The sequence below is a fragment of the Bombina bombina genome, chromosome 1 (assembly GCF_027579735.1).
Source record: "Bombina bombina isolate aBomBom1 chromosome 1, aBomBom1.pri, whole genome shotgun sequence".
Lineage (NCBI taxonomy): Eukaryota > Metazoa > Chordata > Amphibia > Anura > Bombinatoridae > Bombina > Bombina bombina.
The window spans coordinates 1,080,987,534-1,081,001,412 of record NC_069499.1 but is presented as its reverse complement, the minus strand read 5'-3'; the positions used below and the strand labels follow the sequence as shown (position 1 = coordinate 1,081,001,412).

Genomic DNA, 13,879 nt, shown 5'->3' with positions numbered 1-13,879 from the left:
CTATAAGTCACAATTTTCTCTACCCTTTTCTCTGCTTTGGTAATTGTGTTCTAAAAATGAAATAATAGTTTTTTATTTATTTAAAACAACTATTACCTTACTGATTGCATTACTGCACTCTCTTTCTGATGGTACTATGTATACAAAAGTATTAGAAATGAAATAGAAGCATTGTGTGATTGGCTCACCATGTGCATTGCTTTTTCTTCAACTAAGGATATTTTAAAAATGAAGCAAAATAAATAATGGAAGTAAATTGTAATGTTGTTTAAATTTCTATTCTCTATCTGAATCATGAAAGAAAGATTTTGGGTTTAGTGGCCCTTTAAGCACAAGACGTAAAGGGATAGTAAAGTAAAAATCACACTTGCATGATTCAGATTTAGTATGTAATTTTAAGATACTTTTAAATTCACTTCTATTTTCAAACGTCCTTTGTTATCTTGGAATCCCTTGTTGAAAACGAATATGCATATATCTTATGCTAGTGGGAGCTAGCTGCTGATTGGTGCCTGCACGCATTTGTCTCTTGTGATTGGCTAACTAGATATGTTCAGTTAGTTGCCAGTAGTGCAATGCTGTTCCTTCAGTAAAGGATATCAAGATAATGAAGCACATTTGATCATAGAAGTAAATTGGAAAGTTGTTTGAAATTGTTTGTTTTATCTGAATCATGATAAAAAAAAATTGGGTTTCCTGTCCTTTTAACTCACTACTTGTAATACAAGCGTAATGTGCTCCCTGTGCTATCTAGTAAAGGGACATTAAACACTTTATAAGCATAGTAATAAGATTATTCCATGCCTCCCTCTTGTCATGGTTGCCACCATGTTGAAATCTACCATTTACTACATTCCAAGACTGACTTGTTTGCACATGTGCAGCAACTATCCTTCAGATACCTGCAGTGACATCTAGGTTCCATAATGACAGCACCTATGATTAGAAGGAGGTGCATGAGACATATTTAGTTCCTTTAAAAGGGGGCTCTGCACTCCACTTGTTATCTAGTCAAGTGAAGGACAACTTCCTAATACATAAATTTGCATATAAATGTATGGAAATTAAACAAACAAATATATTTCCTTAATATGTCCTGGGATGCATGTAGCCCTCAGGCCGCCAGTTAATCTAGTCTTTAATGTTTAAAAAAAACCTTGCCAGTTTACTTACTTACTTGTATTATCAAATATCTCTTTCTCTTTCTTCAAATGTAACTTCTTACCAAGAGAAGATATAGAGGTAGGCTCAGGAGTGAGCATGTGTCTTGAGTACTATGTGGCAGTAGTTTAGAAATGTTATGCAAGCAACCTGTAGAGGGAGATTTGGCTGCAAAAGGATGTGCTGAATAAAAGTAGGTAATACCTACAACTCTGCCTTTATTTACTACCTTAGTATTAACTATTACTATGCGCTCTCAGTGACTGAAGATAATGTCTCCTAAAGTGATCTCTACAGGATGTTTGTATAACTTTGCTACACAAACTAATGCTATATATAACGGTATAACTTTGTCACATGTGCACACCTGAGTTTACTTCAGTATGATCGTAAGGGAAAGAAGTTTCCACAAATAATACTGATATATATATATATATATATATATGTGTATATATATATATATATATATATATATATATATATATTTATATTTATATATATATATATATATATATATATATATATATATATATATATATATATATATATATATATATATATGTGTGTGTGAAATTAAATATAACATTCTAAGTGGGAAGGGTTGTTGTACCTAAGCCTCTGTGTTCCACTTGCTCCCCTACCTCCCTTTTGCACATTCTCTAGTTTATTTTCAATTAATCTGGAAATCTGTTTTTCAGAACTGTACACAATATTTAATCGGTCTAACAAGTGGTCTAGTTAATTTTTAACAAATATGACAAAGGCAACAAATTAGGAGCGCTAATTTAGTACTGTTTTGCTGTTATCTTTGTTTTTAGTTTATACATACTGATATGTTTTTGCATTTTATTGTGCTTTTAGATGGGCAACAAATTTGGGAAATGGATGCAACGGTGGATAAAGATAAGAGCCAACCCGTAAGCAGATTAATAGCATATTATTTAAGTTACAATATGTGTGTTACATTTATTAAAATACAATACATTATTTTATATTATTACTGACTTGCATTGCCAATATAATCATGTTTACATCATAAATGAGTTATTACTAACAATAGACAGACAGACTGATAGATAGACAGACAGATGCATAGATAGATAGATAGATAGATAGATAGATAGATAGATAGATAGATAGATAGATAGATAGAGAAAAAGATAGATAGATAGATAGATAGATGGATAGAGAGGTAGATAGATAGATAGATAGATAGACAGACAGACAGACAGACAGGTAGGCAGGCAGGTAGATTGTGATGGAGTAAGCAGTTAAATGAACATTCTAAAGCAAAAATTAGTATTTTTTTTTTGCATCAGTGTAACTTGTTGTGTTTAACCTTTGCATGGGGGTTAGACAAATAGATGAAGTCTTAATTAGGGGCTGGAGCACACTGTGGGTCCCCATCAAAAAATGGGTGAAGATTAGGTCAATTTATCAAGCTCTGTACCGCTGCTCCAAAACCTGTCCACCTGCTCTGAGGCCGCGGACAGAAATCAACCCAATCGAATACGAAAGCGTTGATTGACACCCCCTGCTAACGGCCAGCGTATGCTGTCGGCATTTATCGATGTGCAGAGGACATGATAAGCTACATTGTATCCTGTCCGCTTGCACATTAATAAATGGACCGCTAGTTCTTAATTGACTCCCTCTCTGTGACCTGATCAGCACCTGCAATGTGCTATGGCACATAAGCTATGTGTTTAATCAGTTGGCTGGTTTTGCAAGGAAACATAACAAGATAAATTCAACATGTGTGTTACTGAGCTATGTGCTTAATGTGTTACATACCTAGGGATGCCCTATTTCCACTTTAAGGGAGGACACATATGAAAATACATATGTCATTCTTAAAATTGGAGATTTATTGAAACATTTAACCAGCCCCTAGCAAATGTATTTTTCGTGTGTCCTTAAAGCAGCAATATGGCAACCACATGCATACCGGAAGATAACAACAGTTTCCCCCTTATTGCAGAGCATGCTGTTTGTAGAGGTTCCAGAGTACAGAAGCAAGCACATCACTACACCTGTCAAGGTCAATTTCTATGTCATTAATGGGAAAAGAAAGAGAAGCCAGGCCCAGCATTTCACATATCACCCAAGTAAGTATATGGAGCTTTACAGAGAGGAGGGTTTTAAAAGGACTGATTGGTCAAAGCATAAACTGCTCTGGTTTTATAGAATAATTCATTTTTGTGATCTTCAGGTTCCTTTAAGGTTTCTATATCAGGAATTAAAGCTGCAAAGCATTGATTGATTTATTAAAGAACACAATTTTTTATTTTGTTTAATACTTTTTAAAAAGCTATCTTTTATTTCAGCTAGTTCCTTTATCCAGTAGGTGACTTTTTGTTTAAGTTGTAATCTTGAGCTACAGGACTTGAATAACCTAATTTTTATCTGCATGTTTTGTGTCATTGTGGAGCAGTTTTAATGTACCTCTAAGTACAGATGTGCAATTATAATTTACATCCTATGCCTTGCATTATTAAAGGGACATGATACCCAAATGTAGACGCAGTTGAAAGTGATGCAGCATATCTGTAAAAAAGCTGACCCGGGATATGTAAGGGAGCATGCATCTGGCATGTGCAGGCACATTCATGTTATTTTTTATATTCAGTTTAAGGAAGTTTACTATAAAAGCTCATAAGATTTTAGTGAAATCTCATGAGATCACAGCAAAGCAAAGCATGACTTCAGCACTGCTGATGCTGATTGGCTATAGTTTTGTTTTGTTTGTTTTTTAAACTTGGACAGCAGCTGAAGCATAACTGTTCAAAGAGCACATACTCTGATGAACTGAAAATGCTTTGAGGTAAAATATCTTCCCTTTTTAGATAGAGATGTAGATATTTAATATCAACTTTCAAGTGATTTAACTTCTGAGTATGATTTCTCTTTAATGCAATTACATATCATCAGACAAATTGTTTATCAAAACACTTTTCAGTTATTTCTGCTGCTGCCTATTGTTTATGTTATTTTTCTATAGCCAACATAGTAGCATTGCAATTTTGAGTATAGGGGCAGTTTCAACAGGTAACATCAGCTATTTCAAATGACAAAAAGGGTAAATATGTGTAAATAATATAAAAAAAAACACCAGCAAGTAAAATGGATAATTTGGAACATATTAAAATGAAGAATATTTTACTGTACAATGTCCCTTTAACATGTAATATGAATCTCTGATTCTCTGGTGTCAGATCCTTCACCTTTCCCACTACTCTCCCCATGTACTTTATTTAGCCTGTAATTTCATGTGCCCACCTGCCCTATAGATTAATTATAGTCAACTTCCTAACACATAAGGACCACAGACCGAAATTTTAGAAGCCAGCCTCAAGGGCCACATATAAATGTATGACTATTACCAAACAAATAATATAATTCTAAAGCTTGTCCAGGCCACAGTGCTGTGTTTAGCTAAGGTACCCTCTGTATGCTTTTCTACCTTCAGAGGGCTTTGAGTTGTGGTCACCCAAAAGCACACATTTGTTGTTGTTCCTATTTATCCTGGTTCCACAAAACCTGTGACACCACTTGTTAGCTCTGTTTTTCCTTGGGGGTGCAGAGGGACGCATGTAGCCCTCGGGCCACTAGTTGGTCATCCTTACTATAGATCACTTTATGCAAAGGTAGTTTACATCAGCACAGCTTTTAACTCCTTTATTATTGACTTAACTATTATTTTACAATTTTACTCAGATGCCATATAAATTATGTCAAAATAAGCTGGCACTTTTTAATTAAATGATAACAATAACAATCATCATTATCAGTACAATAAGCAAATGTTTCTCAAAAATGAGTTTTGTGTTTTAGATAAAAACCTTCAGAAAAAAAGTTACCTTACAGGGACATATAAAATGTATTTGTATAAAATTGCATGCTCTGTCTTAATTATGAAAGTTGTTTACATTACAGTCTCTTTAAGTAGGCTAAGAGCTCAATTCATCAAGCCCTTCTCTCCCTTTTGACTGCAGGTTTGCCTACAGTCAGGATTTATCAAACAATCAGATTGACAACTCCTGCCTGCGCCTGATTGGCTGTGCGAGGGGCAGGGGGCGGGTTTTGGGCAGCAATCCACCAGAGGAGAAGCTGGACGGACAGGGGCAACAATGCCCGCCCCTGTCTGCCCGTGGATGATAAATCTGGCCCCTTATCTTTAGTGTAACAGTCAGAAAATGCATGGTTGGGCGCACCTCCTACTGCAGTATACGTGCTCACTATTTGATAGACATATCCCCTACAGTTGTATTGGAGGGAGGGGACGAGCGTCCTTAACAATGAAAGCAAAAAGTTGGTATACTTAGCACAGGAACAGCAATTTTTATATATATAATTAAAACCCCTCTTTGAAATACAGTTTGGAAAAAATGTCTCTCATTCCCATTTACAGCTACAGATGCAATATCATTTTATCATTTACACAGTTTTTTTTTTTTTTTTTTACAAAATTATTGTATACATTTCAGATATTGTTTTTAACTTGACACAACGATGTTATAGTTTATACTGCAATATTTTTATATTGCATCATATACTATTGTATAGTACATCATAACTTTGCAATTGATTATTGTAAAACTAAACATATATTATTTCATCTTGTAATTAATATAATTTATTCACTGGTTATTACTTAAAAAAAATTCAGTTAGATCTGTAAATAATTGGACACTGACAATTGTTTCGTTATTTTGGCTTTTTACCAAATTAAATTCAAGTTACAGTTAAATAATAAATATGGGCTTAAAGTGCAGTCTCTCAGCTTTTATTTGAGGGTATTCACATCCAAATTGGAGGAAGGGTTTAGGAATTACACCCTTTAATCTGTAGCACCCTTTTTTTCAAGGGACCAAAAGTAATTGGACAACATGTGTTCAAATGAGCTTTCTATGCAAGTGAAACAGGCCACCCTTAGGCTTAAAAAAAAATAATCGGAGAGATAGCAGGAACATTAGGAGTGGCCAAATCAACAGTTTGGTACATTCTGAGAGAAAAAGAATGCACTGGTGAGCTCTGAAACACAAAAAGGCCTGGACGTCCATGGAAGACAACAGTGGTGGATGATCATAGGATCATTTCCATGGTAAACCCCTTCACAACATCCAGTCAAGTGAAGAACACTCTCCAGGAGGTAGGCATATCATTATCCAAGTCTATTATAAAGAGAAGACTTAACAAGAGCAGACACAGAGGGTTCACCACAGGGTGAAAATCATTCATAAGCCTCAAGAATAGAAAGGCCAGATTAGACTTTGTCAAAAAATATCTAAAAAAGCCAGTCCAGTTCTGGAACAACATTCTTTGGACAGATGAAACTAATATCAACCTGTACCAGAATGATGGTGAAAAAAAGTATGGGGAAGGTTTGGAACGGCTCATGATATACCACATCATCTTTAAAACACGGTGGTGGCAGTGTGATGGCATGGGCATGCATGGCTTCTAATGGCATTGAGTCACTAGTGTTTATTGGTGATGTGACAGAAGACAGAAGCAGCCGGATGTATTTTGAAGTGTATAGGGATATATTTGTCTGCTCAGATTCAGCCAATTTCAGCAAAGTTGATTGGATGGTGCTTTACTTTACAGATGGACAATGACCCAAAACATACTGCAAAATCAACCCAGGAGTTTTTTAAGGCAAAGAAGTGGAATATTCTGCAATGGCCGAGTTAATCACCTGATCTCAACCCAATTGAGCATGCATTTTACTTGCTGAAGACAAAACGTAAGGCAGAAAGACCCACGAACAAACAACAACTGAAGACAGTTGCAGTAAAGGCCTGAAAAATCATCACAAAGGAGGTAACCCAGTGTTTGGTGATGTCCATGCGTTCCAGACTTCAAGCAGTCATTGCCTGCAAAGGATTCTCGACAAAGTATTAAAAATGAACATCTTATTTATGATCGTGTTAATTTGTCCAATTACTTTTGTCACAAACTTACAAACTATCTCCCATAAATTGGATAAAATAGTTTTTTTGTATCTATTCTGGAACTCTGAACAGAATTGAAGATATAGTATTGCCTCTTAACCTATATGTAATATACAATTTATTTAATATATCAATAAGTTAGGTGAGGCTTAAGGAAATACGTAGGGAGATATATTGTAGCTTGTCTCTTTAAGGAAAATATTAGCATATGATCGAGTTGCTACTTTGAAACTGAACTACACAGTTAGGCAGTCAATGGGTATATGAAACAAACAATTCAGAATGTGTAGTGAGGAGGGAATTAACACTTAAGGCTGTTGATACAAGTGTTTAGTACTCACGACCACTGCAAGCCTGCAGCCACTCCTAGTGTAATAGAACCCAGGAACCTCCGGAAGGAGCGAGGTGTTGGAATACAGATGAGAAGATAAAAGCTGACGAATTTGTAGTGGTGCTCCATAAACAAACTGTGAGAGTGGAAGCAGCAGCTGGCAATCCGGAGTACTGTGTACAGACGCTGCAATGACGTCAGAGCCATGGTAGCTTGCAGATAGCTTAGAGTAGACAAATTAAAAGTTCTGTTGAGCAACAAACTGGAACTGTAGATTTGTTTTATCTATAGGTAGCTTCAGAGCTGGAGAGGTATGAGAAGTATTATGCTTCAATAAACCAGCAATGAAGCACTGTAAGCGTGCCCTTATATCTGAAGGTGATACAGGTAATTGAGTGTTAAGGTGGTATGATGATATTGATACAATGATAAGGTGGAATTCATGACACTTTGGAGCCCCTGAAATAATGGGGCTGTGTATGTAAATGGTTGCAATTCCTAAACGTTGAATACAATATTTTTGTTCAACCCCTTGAATTAAAGATGAAAGTCTGCACTTCAATAGCATCTCTGTTGTTTCATTTCAAATCCATTGTGGTGGCGTACAGACCCAGAATTATGAAAATTGTGTCAGTGTCCAATTATTTATGGACCTAACTGTATATTAATTGGGGAATCCTGTCCCTCTGTACAAACAGAACTGGGGGACTTTTCCGAATCAACCACTGAGTATGAATAACTTTTTAGTTAACATGCAAATTTAAACAGTTTTCACTTAGATTACAAGAATTTCTTTACTATTACTACTCCTTTTTACTTGTGTTTCAGTACCATCTATTAAAACAGAACCCCTTGATGAATACAACCCATCCATGGTTGGGAATACTCCTCACAGTGGTCTTGGAACTATGTCACAGTCCTACTATGCACCACATTCAATAGCCAATGATTCTACATCATGTTTGGTGGCCAACTTGGTTTCTTGTCAACAAGTGCGTGCAAGTCTACCTTCCCCAGATTCCCGATACCAGCAGCAAAATTCTTCAGCTGTGACTTACGAAAGAAGCAAAAGCCTGAGTCCCAGCCAACTAGGCCACCATCAATCCCATTTGATGGCCTCACAAATTGCAATTTCAGATGCTCACAGATCGGTTCTTGTGCACACTGGCTCTCCTGTCCAATCTTCTGTGCTCCATACGTCAGCCAATCCAATGACATCTCCAGTAATTCATTACTCCCCAAACAACCAGCAGATGAGGTGTGGGAGTCATCAGGACTTCCAGCATATAATGTGCTCTGACCATTTCACATCCAGTCCTACACGATCCAGTCAAACACAGGTCAACCAAGCTCAGAGAATAAGTCCAAGTCCATATCCAACAGTTATTCAGCAGCAACAGCAGCAACAACAGCAGCAGCAGCAGCAGCAGCAGCAATCAAACAGCCCACGTGCTACAAAAAATGGACCCCCTGTTACAGAACAAAAGGAAATTGTACCAGCTGGTGTCAATGTTAAACAAGAGCAGAATCTGGATCAGGCATATCTGGATGATGGTAAGAACAACTCACTTGCAAATATAAAATTATGTGTTGCAGAGCTAATGCTCACTGATATAAAGATGTCTTGTTAAACGTTGTTGAACAAGTCAAATCTGAAAAACAACAATCATTGCAAAAAGTATGTAACAAACAAAAGTTAACATACTTGTTATACAGTAATACAAGAAATTACACTCACAGTGGGGTGTGGGAAAGATAATGTTCTAAAATGTTAATTTTCAATTGTTCTTTCTAAGTAGCATATAAAGAAGATACGAAAGGGAAGCATTTGAGTGATAACATACTGATGTCTGATCACTCTGCAAGCTTAGCCTATTTTGATGGGCTGTCTTTTTAAAGAGCAAATCCAGCAATGTAATTTAAAAAAAAAATAAACATAAAGTTTAACATTTTCATACTTTTTTTTACTCTGCATCTGGTATAACACGTCATTGGGAACACAATAAGGGGAAAACAAATTTACAGTACACTTTCCCTTTAAATATGTTATGAATTTAAAGGGAGAGTAAAATATAGTAAAATAAAGAAACAAGAATCTCTCTTACATTCATTTACCCCTGATGGTTATGGTATGTAAAAGCAAGATAGATTTTAACATTAAAAAAGACAGATTTTAGAAGCAGAGTGGGCTTTAAATAGCTTATCAAATTTAAAGGGACAAGAAACCAAAACATTTTTCTTTCATGATTCAGAAAGAGAATGCAATTTTAAACAACTTTCCAGTTTACTTCTATTATCTATTTAGCTTCATTTCCTTGTTATCCTTTGTTGAAGAAGCAGCAATGCATTACTGGGAGCTAGTTAACACATTGAGTGAGCCAATAAGATGAGGCATATATGTGCAGCCGCCAATTAGCAGCTCCTGAGTCTATCCTATTCAAAAATGTTATTAAGTGAACAAAGCAAATTAGCTAATCAAAGTAAATAGTAAGGTTGTTTAAAACCACATGCTTTACTGGAATCATAAAATAAAAAAATGGGTTTTATGTCTCTTTAAGTGTATGGAATGAGGGGTTTGTTTATTTTGTTTACAGTCCCTTTAAAATAATGTATTCTGTGCACCCATACCTTGCTTGTGTTTGCAACCTATACACAACATGTCCCGTGAGAACTGGTCTGGAGTGAAATGAAAGACAAAAGCTTATGAACAATTTCAATCTTAGGGCTATATTACAAGTGTAGCTGTAGTTTGTGCTCCCGCTCGCTCGTTAATTCCGCTAGAAGTAAGCTTTTTGTGTGAACATGTATATGTATGTATCTCTATTTTAAAACCCTTTTTGCAGTATCTTTGAGCCCTTATAACCCTTTTTTTTATATGTATTAGACAGTGTTATTATGAATGTAATTGTACTTTTGACCAGTGCGATACGAGTGGGGCAGTGCAGAAATAGACTTGCAGAGTTACCGATGCATCGGGTAGCAATGTGCCAATTGTTGGTGGTGTGGGATGGTTAGAAGGGAGGCGGGTGGGTGGCCCATTGCTGGAGGGGGGAGGGAGAGGTGGGAACTGGTGGGACCGCTAAGCTACAAAAAAAAGGGGGGGGGGAAGGAGAGAGAGGGGGCTTATAGAGGGTAGAGGGGGAAGGGTCTTGGAGGGGGAGGTGGGGTAAATGACTAGTAGGGGGCAACTACACTACAGAAATATATATATATATATATATATATATATTTATATATATATTATTAAATAAAAAATAAAAATGGATAGAAAACTGGATACTGGCGACAGTTGCCAGTACTTAAGATTACAGAAACTAGTTAGAGGGGGAGGGTTAGATAGCTTTTTGGGAGGTATCAAGGAGGTAGGAAGGTAAAGGGGTAATCCTACACTTAAAGGGACACTGAACCGAAATCTTTTCTTTCGTGGATCAGATAGAACATGCAATTTTAAGCAACTTTCTAATTTACTCCTATTATCAATTTTTCTTCATTCTCTTTATCTTTATTTGAAAACCAAGAATGTAAGTATAGATGCCGGCCCATTTTTGGTGAACAACCTGGGTTGTTCTTGCTGATTGGTGGATTAATTTAACCAACCAATAAACAAGTGCTATCTAGGGTTGTGAACTAAAAAATAGCTTAGATGCCTTCATTTTCAAATAAAGATAGCAAGAGAAAGTTGCTTAAAATGGCATGCTCTATCTGAATCACAAAAGAAAAAATTTGGGTTCAATGTCCCTTTAAGAAAATAATAAAAAAAAACATTTTTTGTTAAAAGGTCTAGTACTTAAGATGGAGGTGACCAGTGGGGAGAGGGAAGAGAGCTGTTTGGGAGGGATCAGTTAGGGCTCATGGGGTGGGAAATGTCAGGTAAGAGGTTAATCTCTACACTAAAGCTAAAATTACCCTTACAAGCTACCTGATTAACCCCTTCACTGCTCTGAATAATAAAAGTGTGGTGCGCAGCTGCAATTAGCAACCTTCTAATTACCAAAAAGCCATATCAAATCCATATATATCTGCTATTTCTAAACAAAAGGGATCCCAGAGAAGCTTTTACAACCATTTGTGCCATGATTGCACAAGCGGTATGTAATTATTTTCAGTGAGAACCCTAAAGTTTGTGAAATAGGTAACAATATTTTTTATTTGATCACATTTGGCGGTGAAATGGTGGCATGAAATATGCCAAAATGGGCTTAGATCAATACTTTGGGTTGTCTACTAAAAATAAATATTAGTTTTGATAGGTAAAAAAAAAACAGCAAGGCACTATTTCTGTTTAAATGTAGTGATAGCTAAAATGCTGTGGTCTTTTGAGGAAGTTTTAGAGTGAAATGCCTGGTCCTTAAGGGGTTAAATGTATTTTTATGTGTTTTGTGCAACTTTTTACTTGAGGGTAACAGTTCACCAGAGCTCTGAAGTCGCGATATCCCGACGCGTTAAATTCAATTGTGCTCAAGCAAACGCATTTACTTTCAACCTGTTATACGTACGATACTTCTGCGTGCACAAAGAGCCACAATAAACCCCTTTTCACTCGCTTACAACTGTTAGTGCACCACTCATAATCTAGCCCTGAATGGGCCCGTCGCAAGTACAGAATTCTGCCACCTTTTACAAACAAGAGAACACAGTTTTTATTGGCTGAATTTTTTCCCTTGTAGCCAGGATTGTGGCAGTATATATTATATATATATATATATATATATATATATATATATATATATATATATATATATCCCTAATCTTCTTTACTTAATCCTTTCTGGAAGCAGTATTGCTCAAAATAGAGTCAAATTTTATTAAGGAATGTTAAAAACCATTGAAATCTTTATTTATTTTTCTCTATGGGACTTCCTATGCTATATTTTTGTGTTATATTGTACATAACTTTAATAATATATCAGTCAATGTGACATTTTATTTGCTAGATATATTTTTTTTACAGCATTCTCCTTTGCATGTAATATATAAAGACAATAGGCCTTTAAATGTCTATATTACAAGTGCTCCTGCTCATTGGGACCTGGTTTCCCCTATGTTGATTAAGTGTGTATTACAGAGTATCATCATTCCATCACACAGCGCTCAATATTAAGGAGGAGAAGGCGAAACCATCTCTCTAGGAGGTAGGAAAAAATGAGCAGTTTGGCAACAAGTTTGAGGAATCAAACAGCAACTGAATGAGCCACACTGTGGACATGGTGTGAGTCAGTCTCTGTATTTTCACTCAGAGAATAGACAAAAGTTCTGTAGACAATGACGTACATCATATTGTTATCACTTTATGCCTCGCAATGCAGCACAAATAGTTAACAATAGCAACTTGCATTTTCTCTTTTTTTGCACAAATCCTAGTTCTGACAATACCTAGCAAGTTACAGCTTTGATAGATATCAGGGAAGTGCTAGTCCGCGGCCTGAAGTCATGTCTGCTCTGTGGCATTCCACTAGATTATACAGAGCGCTGTTTCTTTCTCCTGAGAACAAAAACATATTAGATGGCTGTATGATATACCAGATCTGTCATTTGTAGCCTGAAGCAATCTGGCATCACCATACAGCACACAGAGATCTCAGAGATTGGCATGGTATTTCATTTAAACATTTAATCATAATATAGTGACAGCCAGTGGCTTAAAGGGGTACAGAAAGGACTTTTTAAGAACAATCCATAATAGATCTCTATTATTCAAGCAAAATACAGTTCTTAAATATTTGATTTCCTACAACTTCTGCATTCTGCTCAACTTGTAATACCAGCGCACATTAGCGTGTGCTGGTATTACACAGTGGGGCGCAAATATCCTTTCTTGAAAGCAATATCTAGCGCTCAACTTGTAATCTGGCCCAAAGGTCAATGGAGAAGTAAAACATTCTATTATGTATATCAAAGCCAAGCAGCTGAACATGCTAAAATATTTGCATGAAAGGAAGGTTAAGTAAAAGCTGCTTAGAGTCACATAATATATAACTTTTTATGAGGAAGTTGTGCCTATTTTCACCTTAAATAAATTCTGTTTAATATTTTTGTTATACAATTAATGTTTTACTATGTATAACAACTGCTTAGGGTTATATCCCTTTAAATAAAGGGACAGTAAACATTTTTACTGCAATGATTTTAATGTATTGCAGAAAGCAATTATAAACTCTTACCTGCAGCTTTTCCAAAATGTGTACTAAACTAGATTTAAATCCCCCTCTCGTGCTAGATAAGCTGCCTTATCATTGTGCCCCTCAAGTAAGCGTTTTATTAGTTTGAAACAGACACGTGCTACAGAAGCATAACTAGAAACCACAGGGCCCAGGTGCAAGAATCTAAGAAGGCCCCTCCCCCCAAAAAATCAGATTACATTTCTGCAAAAGGAGGTACTCTGTGCCCACAGTCTGTGAGATGGCCTGACCCCCTATTACTGTATATAGTG

At 36.2% G+C, this 13,879-nt stretch overlaps 1 protein-coding gene across 5 annotated transcripts in view; it reads left to right on the top strand.

Moving 5' to 3' along the window:
• The window catches only part of NFATC2 (nuclear factor of activated T cells 2), a 273,373-nt gene that overhangs the window by 154,635 nt on the left and 104,859 nt on the right, over positions 1–13,879 (top strand). For all 5 annotated transcript variants that reach the window (XM_053693631.1, XM_053693701.1, XM_053693471.1 and 2 more), the window contains exons 7-9: positions 2,023–2,078; positions 3,143–3,269; positions 8,278–9,003. In XM_053693631.1, coding sequence (XP_053549606.1) covers positions 2,023–2,078; positions 3,143–3,269; positions 8,278–9,003 — 909 coding nt within the window. The remainder of the gene's footprint in view (positions 1–2,022; positions 2,079–3,142; positions 3,270–8,277; positions 9,004–13,879) is intronic.